Source organism: Phoxinus phoxinus (genome assembly GCF_949152265.1).
Source record: "Phoxinus phoxinus genome assembly, chromosome: 4".
Lineage (NCBI taxonomy): Eukaryota > Metazoa > Chordata > Actinopteri > Cypriniformes > Leuciscidae > Phoxinus > Phoxinus phoxinus.
This window is the reverse complement of record NC_136879.1, coordinates 30,631,901-30,655,863: the sequence shown is the minus strand read 5'-3', so window position 1 is coordinate 30,655,863 and position 23,963 is coordinate 30,631,901. Positions and strand designations below refer to the sequence as shown.

The following is a 23,963-nucleotide window of genomic DNA, read 5'->3' as shown; positions in this document are numbered from 1 at the left end:
GATAAAAGCATCGGTCGTCATATCATCAAGCACTTCTAGGTGCACAGCACGAGAACACAGACAAGTGAATAGCAGGCCATAACGCTTCACTTCCCTCCTTCCATCTTTAACGTAGAATGGCCCGAAACAATCCATCCCACAATATGTAAAGGGGGGCGTTGTCTCCATACGTTCACGAGGTAAGTCTGCCATTCTTTGTTCCTCTGTACACCTTCTGAACTTTCGACACTTGACACACTTGTAGATGTAGGACGACACCGCATGACTGCATCCAAGTATCCAGATCCCGTTAGCCCTTAGCTCATTCATTGTAATGCCACGTCCTTGGTGTTGCACTCGCTCATGGTAGTGTGCAACCAGTAACTTTGTTATGTGACTGGTCTTTGGTAAGACTGCCGGGTGCCTGATGTGAGGGTGCAGTGCAGCATGCTCTAATCGACCTCCCACCCTGAGGATGCCTTGTCCATCCACAAAAGGATTTAGCCTTTGCAGGTTGCCTTTGGTTATTTCCTCCTTGCACTGAAGAATTTGAATCTCCACAGAGAAGTTATTCCTCTGGACGATGCTTATGATGGTAAGTTCTGCATCTTCTCTCTCTTCCAAGCTGCTGGCTTCGTTGGTTCTTGATGTCAACCCTTTGAACTCTTTGACACATCGCTTAAGTCTAGCAATGGCTTTGACCAACCTCGTCCAGCTGGAGAACTTGAGAAAGCGTTTGAGCAGTGAATCTTCTGTTGTCGATGTCTTATGCACAAAGACCTTACGAACTTCTGGGTCTTCAACTGCAATGTCTCCCACCTTACTATCTCCACTGGGAAGCTCTTCACACCAAAGAAAATCTGGACCGTTAAACCAGTTAGAAACTATGAGCTCTTTTGCCTTAAGGCCTCTTGACGCATGGTCAGCTGGATTTTCTTCCGATGACACGTATCTACATTGACTTGGTTTGGTACTGTCCTTGATGCGCTGAATGCGGTTTGCCACAAAAACATGGAATCGTCTTGCATCATTGTTGACGTATCCAAGGACGACCTTGGAGTCAGTCCAGAAGAATTCCTGGACCTCTGCTATATCCAACTCCTTTCTGAGCAGATCACTTGTACGCACAGCAACAACAGCTGCTGAAAGCTCAAGTCTTGGAACAGTTGTGACTTTCGTAGGAGCCACTCTGGCTTTGCCCATCACCAAAGCACAGTGAGTTTGTCCTGATGTCCCGATCACTCTCAGGTAGCTGCACTCTCCATATCCTGTGATGCTAGCATCAGAGAAGTGATGGAGCTCATATTTCCGGTCTTCTGGAAAACTTGCTGAAAGGTAACATCTGTCTATCTTGAGATCACCTAGATTCTGTAGGTCCAAGAGCCAGGATTCCCATTGTGGTCGAAGATCATCTGACAGTGGTTCATCCCATCCGCCTTTGTCCCGGCACATTTGTTGAAGCATCTGCTTTCCGACTAGAACGAACGGTGCTACAAAGCCAAGAGGGTCATAGACAGAGGCAACGGTCGATAACACTCCTCTTCTAGAGAACGGTTGTTCACTCACCACTATTCTGAATCTGAACTGATCTGAGGTAATGCACCAGTTAACCCCTAGGGCTCTCTCCATTTGGTACTCTCCCAAGGCTAGGTCTTGATGTATGGCTGTTTGAGCACACTCTTCTTTGGGAATTGATTCTAGCACCTCCTGGCTGTTAGAAACAAATTTATGGATGTGTAGCTTGCCATTACTACAAAGCTGTCTTGCGTCACTGACTAGCTGCTTCGCTGCTTCTTCTGTTGACACACTGGTCAGTCCATCATCCACATAAAAGTTTCGTTCAATGAAGCGGATGGATGCTTCACTGAAACGACCTTGCCCTTGTGCAGCAATGTGTTTGAGGCCGTAGTTTGCACAGCCAGGTGACGAGGCTGCACCAAACAAGTGCACTTTCATCCGAAAGACGGATGGTTCGAAGTGGTAGTCCCCATTCTCCCACCAGAGAAACCTTAGATAGTCTTGGTCTTCTGCTCTTACGTGAAATTGATGAAACATGCGCTCTATGTCGCACATTATTGCTACTGGACCCTTACGGAAACGACAGAGAACACCTACCAACGTATTGGTCAGCTCTGGCCCAGTAAGCAGATGATCGTTCAATGACACGCCTTGAAACTTTGCTGAGCAGTCAAACACAACGCGTATCTTGCCTGGTTTTTGTGGGTGATACACCCCGTGATGAGGGATGTACCAAGCAGGGCTCTTGTTGATTTCTTCTTCAGGAACTTTCTCAGCATCTCCACGCGTCATTGTTTCGTTCATGAAGATTAAGTAGTCCTTGTGGTACTGTTTGTCTTTCTCAAATCTCTTTCTCAAACACGTAAGGCGATGAACAGCACATTTCCTGTTGTCTGGCAGACTCGGCCTGTCTTCTTTAAATGGCAAAGGCATTTCACAGTGACCGTCAGACTTGATCTTGATTCCTTCCTCCATTATTGAAATGAAGCGAAGATCTTCTTGTGAGAAGTGAGCATCCTCCACGCTTCTTTCATTAAAGTCTGACTCCAATATCTTCATAACATTTTGCGGAGTGACTAACTCCTTGACTTGTGTTCGACATATGTATCGGACTTCATTTGTCAAATTGGCAGACGACTGAAGGCATGGCATTACTTGTCTGACAATAGTCCTGTGGCTGCTTCCAATTGCATCTCCGTAGTCGACACAGGAACTACCAGGGCCAACAATACTCCAGCCGAGGTCTGTTTTTTGAGCAAAAGGCTCCTCGTCTCTGCCTGACACAACTTCTCTGGGTAACAAGGCTTGAGAACAATTGTAACCTATGAGCAGACCAACGTCACAGTCAATTAAAGGAGCAATCTCTTCTGCAAGATGCTCTAGATGAGGCCATGCTCTTGCTGTCTTGGGTGTGGGAATGTGACTTACATTGACAGGAATGAAGTCTCTTGAATAGGTTACCGGAAGAGTGATTTTCTTCGCTGAATAAAACCCTCTGATCTGCAACCCAGTTACCTTCTGACTTGGAATGACTGTACTTCTCGATGACAATGTTGAAAGTTTTAGTTGCACTGGTTCCTTCTGTGTGTCCAGAGCATCTGCCTTTTCTTTTAGGATAAAGGTGGTGTCACTTTGGTTATCCAGTAAAGCATATACGAGAACTTCATGCTCTGGGCTACATGTTGTTGACAACCACACTGGAATAACGGTGGACGTGTATGTTCCATTCATGTTTTGCACCACACGGTTAGAGGTGGCTTCCTTATAAGCTTCCTTTGACTGCTTAGAATCTGTCCTTTCCTTTGACCTCGCCTTCTCTTTGGCTTGGTTCCAACTCTCCTTTCTCTCGTCATCTCTATGATCCTTCTTTCCGTCATCCCTGACCCGGTCTTCATGCAGACAGGTTGGGTGCTTCCTTTTACATGTGTCGCAGACACTCCTCCATTCACAGTTCTTAGAACGGTGCCCTGACTTCAAGCATCCAAAACACAGTCCTTTAGTTTGCACAAACTTGACTTTTTCTGAAATTGACTTTTCTTTGAACTTTCGACATGTTTGAATGCCATGGTACAACTTCTCACAAAAGACACATGTTTTTGGGTCTGGGTTTTCTTCTGAGCTGCTTGCCAGCACCTTTGCACCAACATTTCGAGGCTTTGGTGTCTTAACCTTTTCACTATCACCAGACTTCAAAGCATGAAGAGATGTCACAGGGTTGCATGCTATCTTGGCTTCTCTTGCAACAAACTGAACAAATTCGCTAAAGCTTGGAAAATCATGTGTTGATTCTTCAACCGTCAGGACCCTTCTGTTCCATCTGGCTATTAGCCAATCAGGAAGCTTGTTGAGCATTCTTTGGTTTTCACCGCAGTCATTTAGGACAGCAAGACTCTTGATCTGCAACATTGCTGCTTCACAGCTTCGTAGAAAATCTGAGAATTCTCTTAGTTCAATGCTGTCTTTGGGTCCTATTTTTGGCCATGAAGTTATCTTATCCCTGAAGGCCTTGGCAATCACAAAGGGGCTTCCATACCTTTCTTCCATGATGTCCAATGCTGAATAGTAGGCTGCATCTGTGCCTAGCAGGAAGTAACCTTCAATAGCTTTCTTTGCAGGTCCTCCAACATACTTGCGGAGGTAGTAGACCTTCTCATTCACTGGAATATTCTTCCTACCGATCAATGTCTCAAAGGACGTTTTCCAGTCTTTGTACCTTAGTGGATCTCCATTGAAAACAGAAGGCTCTGGTATTGGGAGATGGCTTGCGTTGATCGACTCTGTTATTGCTTTGGCAAGTGCTGTGGTGCTATCTTCTTGATGAGCAATGGCAGCAGGTTGCGCACTTTCCACAGTCTGTCTCACCATAGCAGGTTGTACATGTGTGGCGTTTTGTGGTGTTGTCACATGATGCACAGAAAGACTTCTTTGGGTAGTTTTAGCTTCGGTTTTCACATGCGTACTGCTATGGAGCAACTCTGATATCTCTTCGTCCGAACCCACTTCCTGTTTGTAGACCTGTAGACGTGCTTTTGCAGCATTCATTTTCTTAACTGTCTCTAAGCGCTCTAACTGCCTGCGCTTCTCCTCTAATACATTTTTTCTTGCAGCATTTTCTTCTTCTTGTAGTGCAAGCCTCTTTCTGTTCTCAACTTCGAGGTTCCCAAGCTCTTGTTCCTTAAGTTCCATGTCCTCTAATACCTTTAATGTGGCTTGAGTGGCAGCTAGCTCTGCTGCAGCTTCCAGTTTCTTTGAAGAGGTCTGGCTTGATCGCTTTGAACTGGTCTGGCTTGATCGCTTTGAACTGGTGCTTGCAAACTTTGAACTTCGCGCACATATACTAGACCTTTTGGAGGTTGCACGTGTAAGCACTGAGCCAGTCTCAGTCCAGTATGCTCGTTCTTTGTGAGTGTCTGGTATCTTTTCTCTTAATTCAAGAGAATCCTCTGCATGTTCCAATAGCTTTCCTGAGACAGCATCACACGTGTCTACTCGGCGGCGCGTCTTGCCATCCGGAGTAGTGTGTTGGCGTAAATCTTGATAAGCTTGTTTTACACTTGTTGAAGCGTTACTGATCTTGGTTATGTAGGTTTGCAGGATTTCAGTGGAGGATGTTCCATCGATTGCTTTCCTAGTCTCTTTAGCAAGAACTTTCCATTTGTCATAAGAGGTAGTAAAGCGATGTTGAAGCTTTTTAGTTTGGCTGTCATACAGTTCTTGACCCTTTTCAGTAAGCTCTCGGGTTCTTTGGCTTCTTCTTAGACTTTCTTCTACAGCAGCTTGGGTCTCTACAGCTACCTCAGTCTCTTTTGATAGGTTTGCATCTATATCAAGGTCTTTAAACTGCTGCTGTAAACCTGTGGCTTCATTGTTAGCATCTAAGCCCTTTTCATTTGTCTCATACTCGTGCTCAGACATTTTTATCTTTTTTTAATTGGCACCTTAACACCTTTTGTTTAGTAGCTAAAACTTAGTAGCTAAATAAAGTAGCTAAATAAAGTAAGTGACAAACCTAGCTTAATGTTACAGTAAGCTTTTGTTTAGATTGTAATTATGTACCTTAACTTTACCTTTAGATTTAACCAAGTATGTTTTTACAGTGCTAGAAACACTTTCCACAATGCAAATTAACTTATTTTCACTTAAAACAGAATAAACACTTCTCTTAACACCAAAATAATAAAATAAAATAAATGAAATATTATGATGGGCCCTTTAAATAATTATTTACCCTTCAAATAGCTTAGCAGGCCCTTTAAATAATTATTTACCCTTCAAATAGCTTAGCAGTAAATAACTTGGTGAGTTGAGCAATCACTTCCACATGTAAACATGCACATCACAAATTAACATTTAACTTTTAGCACTTATAGAGCCCCTTTAGCAGTTGAAGGTTATTCCACTTCTTAATATTTAACTTGTTTTAAATATTCGACTTCTTGTAGGTTTAACCATGCAATGCTCCCGGGTTCTGATTGCCTCTTAATATGTTAACGTTGTATGCACAGTCTTATCTTTTGACGCTCACATTCAATGTAAACGTGCGTTCAGCTCCGTCGACGGACGGCAGGCGCGGATCATCATCTCCCCCACGTCTCCACCTCGTGTCGAGCAGGCTGAGTTCTCTCTATAGCTCCCTCCAGTCAACAGACACGAACACAAGGCGTTCTTCTTTACGGGCATTTATTAGTCAAACATCCTCGATGCCATCAAACATGCCGTGAGAACTAAATAAAAACAAACTCACATAAGTTACAGAAATAAGAATATTCTCACAGAGAATAGCACATTAATAAATAAACACAACGTTAGATTGACTGTTAATAAACTGTCACACAGTTATGCTTTACATTGATAATTACACATGAAAAGAACTATGCATACCTCATTGGCCGCGTTAACTCCAGGGAGTGTAAAACAGGTAACAAAGGCAACTTCTCTTCCGTGTGTCTCTCAGTGAACTTACAAATGTAATGATATTACCAATATCAAACTTTACGAGCCGCAGTTAGCTCGGCAGGCGTAACATCAATAAACGTCTGAACCAACCAAACCTCAGAACAATAGTTCCGCTATATAAGCCTACATAAACAAGTCAGCGTGTACACATATTTCAAAGTAAAAGAAATGCAAATAAATATAAATATATTATGATGTATTTAAACGTGGTTACTTATTAAATTAAAACTATTCTTTTATGGAACTTAAATTATGCAACTGTCTCTGCTGGCAGCTACAGTTACTGTATTGGTCCTCAAATTTGGTGTGTCCTAAAAATGTCCGCTATGCAAGGTGTACTAATTTTCATTAAGCTGGAATTTGTGTTTAGAAGATAAAGCACCAATTAGTCTTTACAGATTATATGCCAAACATATTGACGGGTCAAAATTCTTTGAGCAACTTTTTGTCAGTTGAAAAAGCTTCACTGCTTGATCCCCCAAAAAACCTGAACAAAAGCGAAAGAGTTACAACATTATCAGTGCTTATACACCAAAAAATATGAAATATTTGCAGACTAACCCTTTGGACACAGTAACAAGCTTTGAGTCTTTGTCTTTTCAGTTCCTTCCGCCTGCAGCATAAAACAATCACATCAACACATCATACTGACATAAACAGCATTATGATAAAGGGTAAATGACATCTATGAGACATTTGACGTGCGCTGACCTGTACAAGCAGACTTCGTGTGACCGTGTCAATGCGTCCTCTCTCTGGGACGCTCACAATCTCATTGTCACACACAGTCTGGGATGCCTCTGCCTCTGCACTGACTGTAATATTCAAGAGTCCTAAAACACAAGACATGTGCGTGAAGATACAACAGGCACAAACACTGAGAAACAATGATTCAGACTGGAAAACTCACCAAGAACAGAAGGAGTGAGGATCCATTTAAAGGTTTTTCTTCCATTAGCACATAGACAGGAGGAATACTGATCATCAGAGGAGGCTTTGAGAGTGTAGTCTGTGGACGGAGCTGGAGTCACTTTAACCTGTCAATCAACCACACATGATTAGTGGCATATTTGATATGATTTGATTAGACTGAGTCTGAAATCTCACCATGATGCACTTGGACAGATAGTTGAAGACGGTGGCCTTCAGCTCAAAGATCTCCCCACGGATGATGGAGTAAGGCAGAGAGAGCTCCAGGAAGAAGGGCTGGAAAACTGTCAGCTGAGCAGGAGGAGCGAGACCCAGACCTTCAGAGGACAGACAGAAGACCTCCGTCTCCCAAGTGGTGATGGTGTCAGGAACCGTGACAGGAACCTGAGCTGATCCAGAGTCCCTGCGGAGGAATTACAACAATAGGCATATTTGATTCTGACTCTGCCATTTTTGCTGTATTAAATAACAACATTCAGCACACGGATGATAAAATAACTGGATTCAGAATCTGCAAAGCAAGCAAGGTATTTTCTGTCCTGTGGGTGTGAGGGGAGATTAAGATAAGTATGATGTGAAATGTACCAATTACGCTTCACATACCCCACTTCAGCAAGTTCCCAGATCCACGTTTCTGGAAAGACGGTCCGAATCGTCACTGCTGGAGAATGTCTGTCAGTTCTATCATAATCATGTCGTGAGGTCGTGTCTTCATGACTGGTCATCATCACTGCCACTGGTTCATGCTGATAACGATACATCACTGTAAAAAAGTTATATTTTGTTTTAAGTGAACAGAAAATGGATGGCAGATTATTATTTTAATACACATTATTTTATTTTCATATACAGATATATTTTAGTGTTGTCAGTTTTCTAGTTTCAGTTTATTCAGTTTTTATTTTAGTTTTAGTATTTTATATATAAAATAATAAAGAGTTATATATAAGTTTTATAGTTGATTTTTTGTAACAATAATAACACTGACTCAAAGTTAACTAATGACCCCAGAAAAACTGTCTTCTACTATATCATTATAATTGTTGGATTGTACGAATTGTGTGAGTTTCACAATTTCACAAAATTAACATATATATACTTTTATATATTTCATAACAAGCACCTACATATTAAAACATTACAGCTTGGATTGTAATAACAGTACATGTACATATATTTATAAGTACCTTGGTATCGTTGATACATCAAGCCTCTGTATGACAGACACTGAGGGACTCGCAGAACCAAATTTGTTGCCATCTTCAATCCCACTCTCTGTCAAATGACAATGATGAACCACAATAAAAGTCATGAAAATACAAATTACTTTGTATTGTCAGTATAATCAAAAATGCTTTTTATGCATTTACTCATTTATGCAGTATATTATCTCCCAATCATTATCTAGTGCACTGCCACATATAATCCCCGTTACCTTTAAGGATTCATAGGCGTTGTCTGTCGCCACGGCTCGACGGGGTCTCAAATGCAGACACTCCTGCTCATCTTCAACAGTATAAGGATAATCTGACCCCGACTGCACTGGCAGCAAGTTGAAGACCTGTGACGGGACCATGTTCACACACTATCAGTATGATTTCTAAATAATTTATGTATTTTCAACAAAACTTTAATTCCATTTTGGTGAGAAAAGAATAAAGATTAATGTTAAATCTGTAATGTAAAATATGTGTGTCACATGTGTGTCATCACAAGTAGTGTGTCATATGTGTGTCATCACGAGTAGTGTGTCATATGTGTGTCATACATGTATATCACATCACATGAGTGTTTTAAATAACATATTAGGGTGTTTTCTATAAAGCTGTGTTGAAACTTGTCTTTTGTGAGAGTGAACAAAATATCGTGTGTTCTAAAAGATTACACCCTGGCCTCTAAGGTCATGGGATGGGGAGTATAAATATGATGGGTAAGTGAGAGATGGTGTCTTCTCACTGAGGACGGAGCATTGTTCTGTATGTCAGACAACCTTCTTGCTGCACGAATAAAGTTTTAAAAGACAAATTCCTGGTCTGAATTTTGGCACCCAAGTAATTTTTCCTTGACAGATTATAGCAGTAATGACTAAAGTCTGTTATCACTAACTTCCCACTGTAGATTCCCACTATGAAGACGCAGTTAATTAATACCAAATCTTAAAGCATCTACACCTTGTCAGCATCCAGACGTTTTCCTGACTTCAGGATCAGGACGCTCTGATCTACAGCACTGAGGCCGCACAGTGAACCGGGCTGAGCTGAGAGCTGGAGAGTGTTTTCCTCACCAGGAACCGCTTTAGCAGGAGAAAACTGCAGAGACACCTGTGACATACAGTGAATAGAATTTATTTTAGTAATACAGCAAGTAATACAGTAAAGAGGCTCATTTCTAAAGCTACAATGCATACCTTGTTTTTTAAACACTTTTCAATGTCGAAATTTTTGCTACTAGCAACAACATTTTCACTGGGCAGAACACAGTATGCCAGAATCTGCAGTACAGGAGCCAGATCTGAACCAACAGACAGTTTGAACGACACTGTGCCACTTGATCCATTAGAAGACTTCACTTCAATCTTCTCATATCCATGATGAACGATCACTCCTCTGGACAAGACCTGAAACAGACAGATGACACTCTAATAACTAACTGACTAGTGCAGCCTAATAATACTGTTAAACTAAAACATCTCTGTAATAATAAATACTGCACATGTTCTCACCATATAGACAATGTTAGACTTAGACTTTCTTCTACAGCAGCTTGGGTCTCTACAGCTACCTCAGTCTCTTTTGATAGGTTTGCATCTATATCAAGGTCTTTAAACTGCTGCTGTAAACCTGTGGCTTCATTGTTAGCATCTAAGCCCTTTTCATTTGTCTCATACTCGTGCTCAGACATTTTTATCTTTTTTTAATTGGCACCTTAACACCTTTTGTTTAGTAGCTAAAACTTAGTAGCTAAATAAAGTAGCTAAATAAAGTAAGTGACAAACCTAGCTTAATGTTACAGTAAGCTTTTGTTTAGATTGTAATTATGTACCTTAACTTTACCTTTAGATTTAACCAAGTATGTTTTTACAGTGCTAGAAACACTTTCCACAATGCAAATTAACTTATTTTCACTTAAAACAGAATAAACACTTCTCTTAACACCAAAATAATAAAATAAAATAAATGAAATATTATGATGGGCCCTTTAAATAATTATTTACCCTTCAAATAGCTTAGCAGGCCCTTTAAATAATTATTTACCCTTCAAATAGCTTAGCAGTAAATAACTTGGTGAGTTGAGCAATCACTTCCACATGTAAACATGCACATCACAAATTAACATTTAACTTTTAGCACTTATAGAGCCCCTTTAGCAGTTGAAGGTTATTCCACTTCTTAATATTTAACTTGTTTTAAATATTCGACTTCTTGTAGGTTTAACCATGCAATGCTCCCGGGTTCTGATTGCCTCTTAATATGTTAACGTTGTATGCACAGTCTTATCTTTTGACGCTCACATTCAATGTAAACGTGCGTTCAGCTCCGTCGACGGACGGCAGGCGCGGATCATCATCTCCCCCACGTCTCCACCTCGTGTCGAGCAGGCTGAGTTCTCTCTATAGCTCCCTCCAGTCAACAGACACGAACACAAGGCGTTCTTCTTTACGGGCATTTATTAGTCAAACATCCTCGATGCCATCAAACATGCCGTGAGAACTAAATAAAAACAAACTCACATAAGTTACAGAAATAAGAATATTCTCACAGAGAATAGCACATTAATAAATAAACACAACGTTAGATTGACTGTTAATAAACTGTCACACAGTTATGCTTTACATTGATAATTACACATGAAAAGAACTATGCATACCTCATTGGCCGCGTTAACTCCAGGGAGTGTAAAACAGGTAACAAAGGCAACTTCTCTTCCGTGTGTCTCTCAGTGAACTTACAAATGTAATGATATTACCAATATCAAACTTTACGAGCCGCAGTTAGCTCGGCAGGCGTAACATCAATAAACGTCTGAACCAACCAAACCTCAGAACAATAGTTCCGCTATATAAGCCTACATAAACAAGTCAGCGTGTACACATATTTCAAAGTAAAAGAAATGCAAATAAATATAAATATATTATGATGTATTTAAACGTGGTTACTTATTAAATTAAAACTATTCTTTTATGGAACTTAAATTATGCAACTGTCTCTGCTGGCAGCTACAGTTACTGTATTGGTCCTCAAATTTGGTGTGTCCTAAAAATGTCCGCTATGCAAGGTGTACTAATTTTCATTAAGCTGGAATTTGTGTTTAGAAGATAAAGCACCAATTAGTCTTTACAGATTATATGCCAAACATATTGACGGGTCAAAATTCTTTGAGCAACTTTTTGTCAGTTGAAAAAGCTTCACTGCTTGATCCCCCAAAAAACCTGAACAAAAGCGAAAGAGTTACAACATTATCAGTGCTTATACACCAAAAAATATGAAATATTTGCAGACTAACCCTTTGGACACAGTAACAAGCTTTGAGTCTTTGTCTTTTCAGTTCCTTCCGCCTGCAGCATAAAACAATCACATCAACACATCATACTGACATAAACAGCATTATGATAAAGGGTAAATGACATCTATGAGACATTTGACGTGCGCTGACCTGTACAAGCAGACTTCGTGTGACCGTGTCAATGCGTCCTCTCTCTGGGACGCTCACAATCTCATTGTCACACACAGTCTGGGATGCCTCTGCCTCTGCACTGACTGTAATATTCAAGAGTCCTAAAACACAAGACATGTGCGTGAAGATACAACAGGCACAAACACTGAGAAACAATGATTCAGACTGGAAAACTCACCAAGAACAGAAGGAGTGAGGATCCATTTAAAGGTTTTTCTTCCATTAGCACATAGACAGGAGGAATACTGATCATCAGAGGAGGCTTTGAGAGTGTAGTCTGTGGACGGAGCTGGAGTCACTTTAACCTGTCAATCAACCACACATGATTAGTGGCATATTTGATATGATTTGATTAGACTGAGTCTGAAATCTCACCATGATGCACTTGGACAGATAGTTGAAGACGGTGGCCTTCAGCTCAAAGATCTCCCCACGGATGATGGAGTAAGGCAGAGAGAGCTCCAGGAAGAAGGGCTGGAAAACTGTCAGCTGAGCAGGAGGAGCGAGACCCAGACCTTCAGAGGACAGACAGAAGACCTCCGTCTCCCAAGTGGTGATGGTGTCAGGAACCGTGACAGGAACCTGAGCTGATCCAGAGTCCCTGCGGAGGAATTACAACAATAGGCATATTTGATTCTGACTCTGCCATTTTTGCTGTATTAAATAACAACATTCAGCACACGGATGATAAAATAACTGGATTCAGAATCTGCAAAGCAAGCAAGGTATTTTCTGTCCTGTGGGTGTGAGGGGAGATTAAGATAAGTATGATGTGAAATGTACCAATTACGCTTCACATACCCCACTTCAGCAAGTTCCCAGATCCACGTTTCTGGAAAGACGGTCCGAATCGTCACTGCTGGAGAATGTCTGTCAGTTCTATCATAATCATGTCGTGAGGTCGTGTCTTCATGACTGGTCATCATCACTGCCACTGGTTCATGCTGATAACGATACATCACTGTAAAAAAGTTATATTTTGTTTTAAGTGAACAGAAAATGGATGGCAGATTATTATTTTAATACACATTATTTTATTTTCATATACAGATATATTTTAGTGTTGTCAGTTTTCTAGTTTCAGTTTATTCAGTTTTTATTTTAGTTTTAGTATTTTATATATAAAATAATAAAGAGTTATATATAAGTTTTATAGTTGATTTTTTGTAACAATAATAACACTGACTCAAAGTTAACTAATGACCCCAGAAAAACTGTCTTCTACTATATCATTATAATTGTTGGATTGTACGAATTGTGTGAGTTTCACAATTTCACAAAATTAACATATATATACTTTTATATATTTCATAACAAGCACCTACATATTAAAACATTACAGCTTGGATTGTAATAACAGTACATGTACATATATTTATAAGTACCTTGGTATCGTTGATACATCAAGCCTCTGTATGACAGACACTGAGGGACTCGCAGAACCAAATTTGTTGCCATCTTCAATCCCACTCTCTGTCAAATGACAATGATGAACCACAATAAAAGTCATGAAAATACAAATTACTTTGTATTGTCAGTATAATCAAAAATGCTTTTTATGCATTTACTCATTTATGCAGTATATTATCTCCCAATCATTATCTAGTGCACTGCCACATATAATCCCCGTTACCTTTAAGGATTCATAGGCGTTGTCTGTCGCCACGGCTCGACGGGGTCTCAAATGCAGACACTCCTGCTCATCTTCAACAGTATAAGGATAATCTGACCCCGACTGCACTGGCAGCAAGTTGAAGACCTGTGACGGGACCATGTTCACACACTATCAGTATGATTTCTAAATAATTTATGTATTTTCAACAAAACTTTAATTCCATTTTGGTGAGAAAAGAATAAAGATTAATGTTAAATCTGTAATGTAAAATATGTGTGTCACATGTGTGTCATCACAAGTAGTGTGTCATATGTGTGTCATCACGAGTAGTGTGTCATATGTGTGTCATACATGTATATCACATCACATGAGTGTTTTAAATAACATATTAGGGTGTTTTCTATAAAGCTGTGTTGAAACTTGTCTTTTGTGAGAGTGAACAAAATATCGTGTGTTCTAAAAGATTACACCCTGGCCTCTAAGGTCATGGGATGGGGAGTATAAATATGATGGGTAAGTGAGAGATGGTGTCTTCTCACTGAGGACGGAGCATTGTTCTGTATGTCAGACAACCTTCTTGCTGCACGAATAAAGTTTTAAAAGACAAATTCCTGGTCTGAATTTTGGCACCCAAGTAATTTTTCCTTGACAGATTATAGCAGTAATGACTAAAGTCTGTTATCACTAACTTCCCACTGTAGATTCCCACTATGAAGACGCAGTTAATTAATACCAAATCTTAAAGCATCTACACCTTGTCAGCATCCAGACGTTTTCCTGACTTCAGGATCAGGACGCTCTGATCTACAGCACTGAGGCCGCACAGTGAACCGGGCTGAGCTGAGAGCTGGAGAGTGTTTTCCTCACCAGGAACCGCTTTAGCAGGAGAAAACTGCAGAGACACCTGTGACATACAGTGAATAGAATTTATTTTAGTAATACAGCAAGTAATACAGTAAAGAGGCTCATTTCTAAAGCTACAATGCATACCTTGTTTTTTAAACACTTTTCAATGTCGAAATTTTTGCTACTAGCAACAACATTTTCACTGGGCAGAACACAGTATGCCAGAATCTGCAGTACAGGAGCCAGATCTGAACCAACAGACAGTTTGAACGACACTGTGCCACTTGATCCATTAGAAGACTTCACTTCAATCTTCTCATATCCATGATGAACGATCACTCCTCTGGACAAGACCTGAAACAGACAGATGACACTCTAATAACTAACTGACTAGTGCAGCCTAATAATACTGTTAAACTAAAACATCTCTGTAATAATAAATACTGCACATGTTCTCACCATATAGACAATGTCCGTTTTGAAGTCGTCAACAGTCTCTCCAATAAAATAATACTTGATGGTGGCTGTAAACAAAGAGTCACACTTTAATGGTTGCTCAGTATTCTCTATAATCAGTTCACTTAGTGTTGGGGTGTATGGAGTGGCAGACTGGAAGAGCTGAACTGTTTTTTCTTCAATAGAGAAGTAAGGCTTGTTGTGGCCATAATAACGGCCGTCTTGAGAGACACTTGCCTGGATAACAAAAAAATCACAAATAACTCATGCAAGTGAACTCTTCAAGGAATAATAAAAAAAAAAAAAAAAAACTCTCTTACAATCAGATTAATATCACTTTTAGAATGACTGGATGTATTAAAAGAGAAGCTGGCCAGTCCATCGCTGTCTGTAGTGAGATTTAGGAGCAGTTTTGGGGACCAAGTGTCACCCTCCATAAGATAAACCTCTTTGTTTTGAATTGGTGCGCCTTTGAAATTTGAGACTTTGATCTGTTGAAAATAAGATTTTGAAGGAATATATTAAGAAATAATTACGTACAATGGTGTTAAACTGAGACAAACTGATTTTAGACTTACTTTTCCTTCTATAACTGATCCATGTTCATATGTTTTGGGCAGCTCAGTAAATGTAGCTTTACCAATTTCATAAGTGAGAGTTACAGATTCAGATTTTGTCATGGTGATCTCTGTAAACAGTAAAAACACCAAAATAAATATTCATTAAAATAAAAGTAAAACAAAAAATTAGAAGTTCAAGAAATATAGGTAATGGGATCTGACCAAATCCAGCAGCTCACCTGTTCCTTCTTCTGTAAATATTGCCTCAACACGAAGACAATTCTCCAGCCTATCCTTTAGTGTAGGAATTAAAAAGACTGATGTATCTAAGGTATGGATGGCACAGCCTGTCTTTTTCATCTAATTATAATGAATGAACACAAACATAGCATATTAACTAAAAGTGGTTTAACTGGATAAATGGAGGAAAGATAATGTGCCATTAATTTACATGAATTGCGTTTCAACTCACATAGGCTACCTCAATGGTTTCCTCTAAACACACTGGATTGGTGTAATGGGTCTGGTAGCACAAATTATTACGGCACACTTTCACCCATGATTTACCAGGTACAGGCTGTCCATAAGTGTATCTGTGAAAAAAGGTACAAGTGACTGATTTACAACTCAGGGTTGAGTTATGCAACTAATATATTAGGATGGGGATTACAGTAAATAACTGACCACAAAGTTAAAAAGAAAAAAAAGAAAACAATAATCAATGAAATCAAAGTAACGTAACTGTGCTAAGATTGGAAGAACACAATGCTCTCTTAATGTAGGAAATAAAATAAACCACTCACTTTCCGCAAACCTCAATTATCAGTTCCTCTTCTTCAACACTCACTTCCTTTGGGCTTTTTACAGTAACTTCAAACTTAGGCAAAACTAGAAGTCAGAAGGCAGAAATTAGAGTTCCCTTACAAAAGATACTCTCAATGCTGCGCTGAGCACTATGGGAAAACATCTTTGTTTGACCGGTTGAGAACACGTGTGGCAAATACGCCAAGAATTTGGCTTAAATAACATCTGAGGATGACGTCATCGGAATGCGCACGTCAGAGGCTATAAATAGACTTGAGACAGGTGAGCTTTCAGGTTCCATCCTTCCCTTTCTCTTGTTCTTTAACCAGATCGTAAGGGCCTCGAGCCCGTTTTTGGAGCACGCTCCAGCGCTTCTTCAGTTAGTTCTCTTGGGGAAATGGATATCGAGTGGACTGCCTCTGAACGCTCTGTGGCAAGCAGGACGAGGTCGAGGGACGTGAGAGAGCGGCGCGAGACCGGTAGCGTGATTATGATGAACGACACCTGTGAGGCGCACCGGTCTCGTATCTCTCATGGAGGAGCGGAAGCATAAAGGAGGAGCGACTTTTTTTTTTTTTTTTTTTTTCTTCTTGTTTCTTTATTTCACGTTATCATTTTGAAGACACATACTAAGTACAATATAGATTGGTTATTGTGTGAAAAAAGGGGGAAACCCCAAAGAAGCTATTTAAAGCTTTTAGAAGGGGGCCCAATAACAACATACAACATATAATATACAAACAAAAAACTCAATCCATAAACACATATAAATAAATATAATAAATACAACAAAACACAAACACTACAAGCAAACAGACGATCCCAGCTCAAGTATAACACTTACAAAGTGTTCAGAAGGTGTATGTTAAAAGCAATTTTTCCTTAAGATTTTCCTTGAAGATGGAGACAGAATGCAACAATTTAAGATTTTCCTCAAGTTCGTTCCAAATCTGAGGACCTCTACAGACTACACTCAGGCTCGTACATTTCAATCGTCTTATTTTACCAGTAATTAAATGTTTTTCCCTTGTGTGATATGTATGATGGGGTCGACTGATTGGGACAAGTTCACACAATCGGTAATTTAACTGATGAACAACCAAAAACATCATACAGGCATTATGAAAAACATTATATTCGGTAAGTCTTAATAATCCAAGACGATGAAACAATGGACGCGAGGGGGTATTTGGCTCAGACCACGTTAATACCCGTATAATTTTTTTCTGTAAAGACTGTATTTTTTTCAGGTAGCTCGTAAAAGTATTACACCATATGACATTACAATAATTTAAATGAGGCTCAAACAAGGTTTTATATAAGATGACAAGTGCTGACTGTGGCAGACAATTTCTTACTTTAAAAAATAATCCAACGTATTTGGATAATTTTTTTATTAACTGATCAATATGATATTTAAATTGTAGACATTCATCAATAAAGACTCCGAGAAATTTAGTGGTGTTTACTCTTTCAATAATTTGGTCATTTATTTTAATACAAAAATGCTTATCTGCCAATTGTTTTTTTTTGGAATGAAACACGATGTAGTTTGTCTTGTTTCAAGCTTTCAAGGTCTCCACGATGAACTATCAAGGTCATGGAATAAAATATATTCTTCCTGTGTCTTTGTGCCTGCGACATTGGTTTATTAGACCAAGTCTATCATTTTTATATAAAAATCCTGCCACAATACAGGGTTATTGTATCGAAACTGAGTTTCGCTTTTGGGGGCGAAGCTTACCAATTCTGGGTTCTTCCATCCGGCCAAGCCTTGTCATGCCGCATAATACACAAAATGCATGGATGCAGCACTGGCTCCTTTGCGACTACAGGGCATCCGCATTTTAAATTACATAGATGACTGGCTGATACTAGCCCAGTCTTAAGAGCTTGTGCTACGACATTGAGATATCGTCCTAGCTCATCTTCATACTCTGGTGTTGAGACTCAATGCCAAGAAAAGCATTCTCTCTCTGACCCAGAGAACAATGTATTTAGGGGTCGTATGGGACTCGGTCACCATGCGGGCACAGTTGTCTCCCGCACGTGTTGAGTCCATCTTAAACACCCTGAGCAATGTCAGGCTAGGTCAGGAGATTACACTCCATAATTTTCAAAGAATTCTCGGTCATATGGCAGCTGCGTCCACGGTTATACCTTTGGGCCTTCTGCACAGGAGGCCGTTTCAGTTGTGGCTCAGAGCCAGGTCCAGGGCTCGTGTTTGTGCACACACACTACACAACCTTGAGGGGTCCAGACTAGGGATGTGCACGAATTTTCGAATATTCGATCTGTAATTATTATTCGAAAAATAAAATACTATTCAAGTTGTATCTAGTTTATGAAGCCGTATATGCTTTGCGTCTTCGTTTCTAAAAGTCGTTTCTATTTTGTTTTAGTTGTTCTTGTTGCTTTTCTGCAACAGATGAATAACAATTTATTAGTTTTTATATGTTATTCATAGATATTTCGATAACTGGCGCAGTCTGCTTCATTAGGCTTTTTTTTTTTTTAGCTTGAGCTTAAATCCTTTTGTTCTTTATATTTTTTTGTTTACACATATGCCAACTGTTTAATGTTTTCAATTAAAATAAAACTTTAACATAGGCTATATTGTAAGCATGTTGTGTATATTGCCTAATCGTAAGCTTGTTCAGAAATGGTGACAAAAACGTTTTTTTTTTTCTTTTCTTTTTTTAAAAAAAATAACGTTTTTTTTTGTTAAAGGTCATTAAAATAAACAAATTTTAGATTTTTATGTGCCCGAATATTTGAATGCAATATTTTTGAAAACTGCCCATCCCTAGTCCAGACACTTCCAATGCAGCGCAGTTGGCATTCTCATTCCCATAGCGCTCAGCGCAGCATTGAGAGTAGCTTTTAAATGGGAACGTCTTGGGTTATTTGACTGTAACCCTGTTCCCTGAAAAAGCAGGAATGAGATGCTGCGCTGCATTGCTGCACTAGGGGGCGTGTTCAGGACATTCTTCAGACAGTGACCTGAAAGCGCACCTGTCACACGTCTATTTATAGCCACTGATTTGCGCATTCCAATGATGTCATCAGCAGAGGTTATTTAAGCCATATTTATGGGGTGTTTGCCACATGTGTTCACAACTGGTCAAACAAAGATGTTTTCCCATAGCGCTCAGCGCAGCATCTTGTTACCGCTTTTTTTAGGGAACAGGGTTTAAGTCAAGTAACCCGAGACTTCCCATTTAAAAGCTACTACATATTATTGAAATTCTTCCCATGCAACATTGCAAATCATTTGTTTTAATGACTTACCATATTTTTCCACCTCAAAATCATGTGAGATCATCCAGTCACCAATAAAGGCCTTCAGTTTGTACATGCCTTGACGGGCCTCTGGGTTTAATTCATAAGAGCGCTGCAAAATCCACCTTGTAGAAGAAACATTTGTCCATTGACCAATCCGGTTACCTTGACTGTCCTGTTTAATACCAGAGACAATTCAGATATTCAGTTACAGTCAGCTACACATATCCTGACTATCAATGAAGAAATGTATAATTAGCCTTCTGAAAATACAATAATTCCAAATATAACAGAATTTTAGATTTATAAGATTAATAAGATGTAAAAGGTGTGTTAGTTATGACTGCACAGAATGTTTTGTGTTCTTACCTCAAAAACCACTGTACTATACTGTAAAAGAGCAAATATTAGTTAAAGATTAAAAGCAAAAAAAAAATGTATTTATCAAACATGTATTCAAAAATGCAAGAGAAAACAAGGGCAATAAAGATGCAAGATAAACACATCAGACCTGCTGATCAAGGGGTGCAAAGTTTGTATCCATGGTAACAACTCTGAAGTTCACTGTAAAATAAAAATGCGTATTTAAAAAAATAAAAGAATGCGTCTTCAGCTCTTATGTAAGGGACTACGCTTACAGTCAGTATTTCACTCAAATGCAGAGCTGACAACTGTATTCTGCTGCGGTTTGAACTTGTCTTTTGAGCTGAATTCGACTGTCACAGCAGCCTGATGTTCTAGTCATAATTTTACAAGAATTTCTGACCAGTTTGCACCAGCTGACCAGTTAGAATCAAGCAGGCCTATACCAGACAGCTATTATTACATGTAAAGATCTATAGCAGAAGTGTCAAACAGTCCCAACCCTGCTTCAACACACAGACCTGTAGATTTCAGATAAACCTGAAGGACTTTATTAGCTGGAGACCTGATCCTGACATTTAATTAAGTTTAAAGCTAAACTCTGCAGTGGCTCGTCAAGAACACCCCTGATCTATATCTCTAGATTTCTTATCAAATAAAGTCATACAGATAATGATATAAAGTGATTTACATTATCAGTTATTTGTAATTACAGTATTTAGACTGAATATATGTTTATGCTGAATATATGCTACTCATCCTTATCTTCTTTCCTTAACTTTTCTTCTGCTCATCTTTTCTGTTTAAGTTTGTAAATCCATTGTAGTTTACTTCATACTCTTTTATCATCTGCTGGTTTGTGCAACATTTGTAATTTTTGATCATCAGCTCATTGCATGATCATGGCGAGTGAGCTTTACTTAAAGGTGCATTAAGCAACTTTTCATGTTAAAAAATATAAAAATGGGCTGAATGAGCCCTTCTCTGATCACTGAGATTGTCTCTATAATCCTGTAAAGTAAAATAAATAAGAGGGATTCGGGCCGGTATCTTAGACTGGGCGTGACGTCATGCGCGTTCACGGCACGCTCACATAGCTATGTCTGGCAGGTTTGTGTATTCGCCGGCATTCTCCGTAGAAGATGGATTGTAAGAGATCTGCTTGTAGTTCATTTCAAACACCAACGCAAACTCCACGTAAGATAAAAAAAAAAAGAAAACTTTTGTCTAGTGCGTGCACATCTCTGGCTGCAGTTTCGCTTGCTGCCAGAGGTGGCATAGTTCTGCAAAAACTCAGAATCTTGCGCTATGCACCTTTAATGTATATGTGTTACATCAGCGGGGATCAGGGTTTAGATGTCAGTGACACCAGCATTATTTACTGAGGTTTAGCCTTTGAGACATTCAAAGCTCACCAGTCTGTCCTGGAATATAGATGGGTTTATCAGTCTGGATAAAGGTCAGAGGATGGTAAGGCTTGAACATGACTTTTCTCTCTTCAGTCATCTTGAAAGTTTCTCCCTGCAGTTCGACCTTTATTTTCTGCACTGATTCTGCTTCGACCAGAGGAGCCTGATGAGAAATAATATACTGTATTTACAACCTGCCATCACAATAACTAGATGCATCATGATGAAACAGATTTGATAATAATCATCATGTGTATGTTTTGATGGCAGACCTTGAAGTTAAAGCAGCGGTGAAACTCTTCCTCAGCTTTCTCCTGCACCAGTAAAGTGCTCTGGTTACCATGAACCAGATAAATGTTCATGACAAGGCTTTCATTGGGCTTGAGAAGACTTGCACACAGTTTGGCCTCAGATCCAGACCCGATCACTGCAGGAAACGTCACCATGAAAGATCTGTTGAAAGATAATGATCATAGAATGTGGTTAGATACAATAAGAAACACATTTTTTTTATTTTTTTCACTCCCATTTTACTCCCACAACTGGGAGTGAAAATAAATCAAGTTAATTTGCTAGATCAATTATTTGAGAAGTGAGAATACAAGAGCAAACTGTGTAATGAAGTCTGGTGAATTGTATGTGTCAAATGTGGAACATCTGTCTGTCTGTCTGTAGTATTGAACCCCTTGTGTGTCATTTATATTCACTCACGTAATTTATTATTTGGTTTGTGTGTTGTGTATTTTGATTACGTATTGCTGTGTCACTGGTTGCTTATTTGTGGGTCTAAATACTCCCGAACAGTTATGATTGAGAGACCCAACCCTCTCGCTCTAACATTGGCGGCATTGGCATCGCTGCTCGGACTAATGGGTTAATTAAGGACAGGTGCGGAGTTTGCATAAGAGACAAGCGAGAAACGGGGGAGACAGGGGAAGGTGTGCAGAGGAACGCAAGTGCACCGCGAGCTGAACATACGGGCAGGAACACCGATCGCTGCGGATTGATTCCAGAAAGTCACAGCCAGACGAGCAGTGAGCACGGATCTGATTACGACGCATTAATGGAGATAAGTGAAGGAAAGTGCTCAGCTTACGTGTGTTTTGGGTGCGTGTGATCCATGTCTGTGTGTGTTGCGATCTGAGGGTGTGGTGTATTCCTCTACAGAGGATCAGAAGTGGGACGCAGTCACACAGCGGTTCATGCGGTGGATTCAACGCCTGATTTGAGCTAAGTAAAGGGAAGTTGTCCTGCCTATCAACTTATGTGTGTGTGAGAGAGCTGGGACAGTATTTTGCCTGAGACTAAGGGCTATTTTCACTCCTCCTCAGTGCTGTCACTGATTATTGGACCACGGAGCTGCGTGAAGGGACGAACTACCGCCTCATCTAAATCAGCACTCCCTTCCACGGCCCACTCGTCTGTCGGACGTCCATATAAGGTCAAGGGACCTTGAATGTGGTTTGGGATTTGACTGAAGACTGTCGAACTTTTCTTTCAATACATTTTATTTTCATGCTTTATTGATGATTTTTATATACTGATATGGGATAGGATTTTGAGTATGAATCTAAACTCGTAAATTGTGGGGAATTGTACTGTGCTTTTTTATCCTGTTGCCTATTTTATCATTGTGAGTAAATATTTATTAAATAAATTATATAAATTCAAGAAGTGGTTGTTGTCCTTTTCCTGTCAGTGGAGAAAACTAAATGCTGGTATAAATTAAGAACTTCACATTCCGGTGTGACATTAAGTGGCGTAGTCGGCAGGGTATTATCGACGGTTTATACCTGCCTTCTCCACAATAGCCACTCCATTGAATGCTCTGACACGTGGCACTGCTGCACATGGTAAGACGGCCACAATTACATGGACACCTGAATGCCAGCAGGCCTTTGATTTACTTAAGGAAGCATTACTCACCACGCCCATATTGGCTTATGCAGACTTTTCCCAACCATTTAGGCTATATACTGATGCCAGCTTAGATGGTCTAGGGGCAGTATTAGCTCAAGTACAAGAGGGAAAAGAGAGAGTGATTGCTTATGCTAGCCGTAGTCTCCAACCAACGGAAAGAAATTATCAGAATTATAGCTCTTTTAAGCTCGAATTGTTAGCCCTGAAATGGGCTGTAACCGAGAAATTCAAAGATTATCTGTATGGGGCTGAATTTACTGTGTTCACAGATAATAACCCATTGGTTCATCTCGACACTGCCCGTCTTGGTGCTGTGGAACAGCGGTGGGTGGCCCAGCTGGCAAACTTCAAGTACGTCGTCAAATACAGGCCAGGTACCCAAAACAAAAATGCAGATGCTCTTTCCAGGTTACCAGAATCACAAGATCCAATGCCATCCCTTGCCAGGGGGGTGATGGTAGAAGGAGAACTGTCTTGGGCAGACTTGCAGGCCAAGGATCCAGAGCTGGTGCAGATAGGGCAGAGGAAGGAACAGGGACTTCCACCCCGGGAGGTTAGTAGCCCTTTGTCCTCGCATGCGTAACTACTACGACGAGAATGGGATCGGATTGTGCTGCGAGACGGCATTTTGGGACGACTGTACCAACAGGC

The 23,963-nt window shown here is 39.9% G+C and overlaps 2 protein-coding genes across 2 annotated transcripts in view; both read right to left on the bottom strand.

Annotated features, from left to right (window-relative positions):
• The window catches only part of LOC306997835 (alpha-2-macroglobulin-like), a 37,057-nt gene that overhangs the window by 7,706 nt on the left and 5,388 nt on the right, over window positions 1–23,963 (bottom strand). Inside the window, exons 2-21 of the mRNA XM_079611353.1 lie at window positions 21,665–21,845; window positions 21,399–21,555; window positions 20,132–20,184; window positions 19,990–20,010; window positions 19,630–19,795; window positions 16,338–16,422; window positions 16,016–16,127; window positions 15,774–15,894; window positions 15,553–15,662; window positions 15,295–15,465; window positions 14,978–15,211; window positions 14,663–14,872; window positions 14,427–14,576; window positions 13,691–13,816; window positions 13,443–13,530; window positions 12,859–13,018; window positions 12,433–12,658; window positions 12,236–12,362; window positions 12,037–12,158; window positions 7,015–7,066 (exon numbers count right to left, since the gene is read on the bottom strand). Of these exons, the coding sequence (XP_079467479.1) occupies window positions 7,015–7,066; window positions 12,037–12,158; window positions 12,236–12,362; window positions 12,433–12,658; window positions 12,859–13,018; window positions 13,443–13,530; window positions 13,691–13,816; window positions 14,427–14,576; window positions 14,663–14,872; window positions 14,978–15,211; window positions 15,295–15,465; window positions 15,553–15,662; window positions 15,774–15,894; window positions 16,016–16,127; window positions 16,338–16,422; window positions 19,630–19,795; window positions 19,990–20,010; window positions 20,132–20,184; window positions 21,399–21,555; window positions 21,665–21,845 (2,672 nt within the window). The remainder of the gene's footprint in view (window positions 1–7,014; window positions 7,067–12,036; window positions 12,159–12,235; window positions 12,363–12,432; window positions 12,659–12,858; window positions 13,019–13,442; window positions 13,531–13,690; window positions 13,817–14,426; window positions 14,577–14,662; window positions 14,873–14,977; window positions 15,212–15,294; window positions 15,466–15,552; window positions 15,663–15,773; window positions 15,895–16,015; window positions 16,128–16,337; window positions 16,423–19,629; window positions 19,796–19,989; window positions 20,011–20,131; window positions 20,185–21,398; window positions 21,556–21,664; window positions 21,846–23,963) is intronic.
• Window positions 7,992–10,111, bottom strand: LOC306997833 (pregnancy zone protein-like). The gene is made up of 6 exons (XM_079611351.1): window positions 10,106–10,111; window positions 9,791–10,000; window positions 9,555–9,704; window positions 8,819–8,944; window positions 8,571–8,658; window positions 7,992–8,129 (listed from the first exon to the last, which is right to left on the bottom strand). The coding sequence occupies exons 1-6, from the start codon at window positions 10,106–10,108 to the stop codon at window positions 8,125–8,127; spliced, it is 582 nt and encodes a 193-aa protein (XP_079467477.1). The 5' UTR covers window positions 10,109–10,111; the 3' UTR covers window positions 7,992–8,124.

Coding starts and splice junctions, on each gene's coding strand:
- LOC306997833 (XM_079611351.1), bottom strand. Junction 9,705..9,790: donor AAAAGTGTTTAAAAAACAAG/GTATGCATTGTA, acceptor TGTATGTCACAG/GTGTCTCTGCAGTTTTCTCC. Junction 8,945..9,554: donor AACGTCTGGATGCTGACAAG/GTGTAGATGCTT, acceptor GTCCCGTCACAG/GTCTTCAACTTGCTGCCAGT.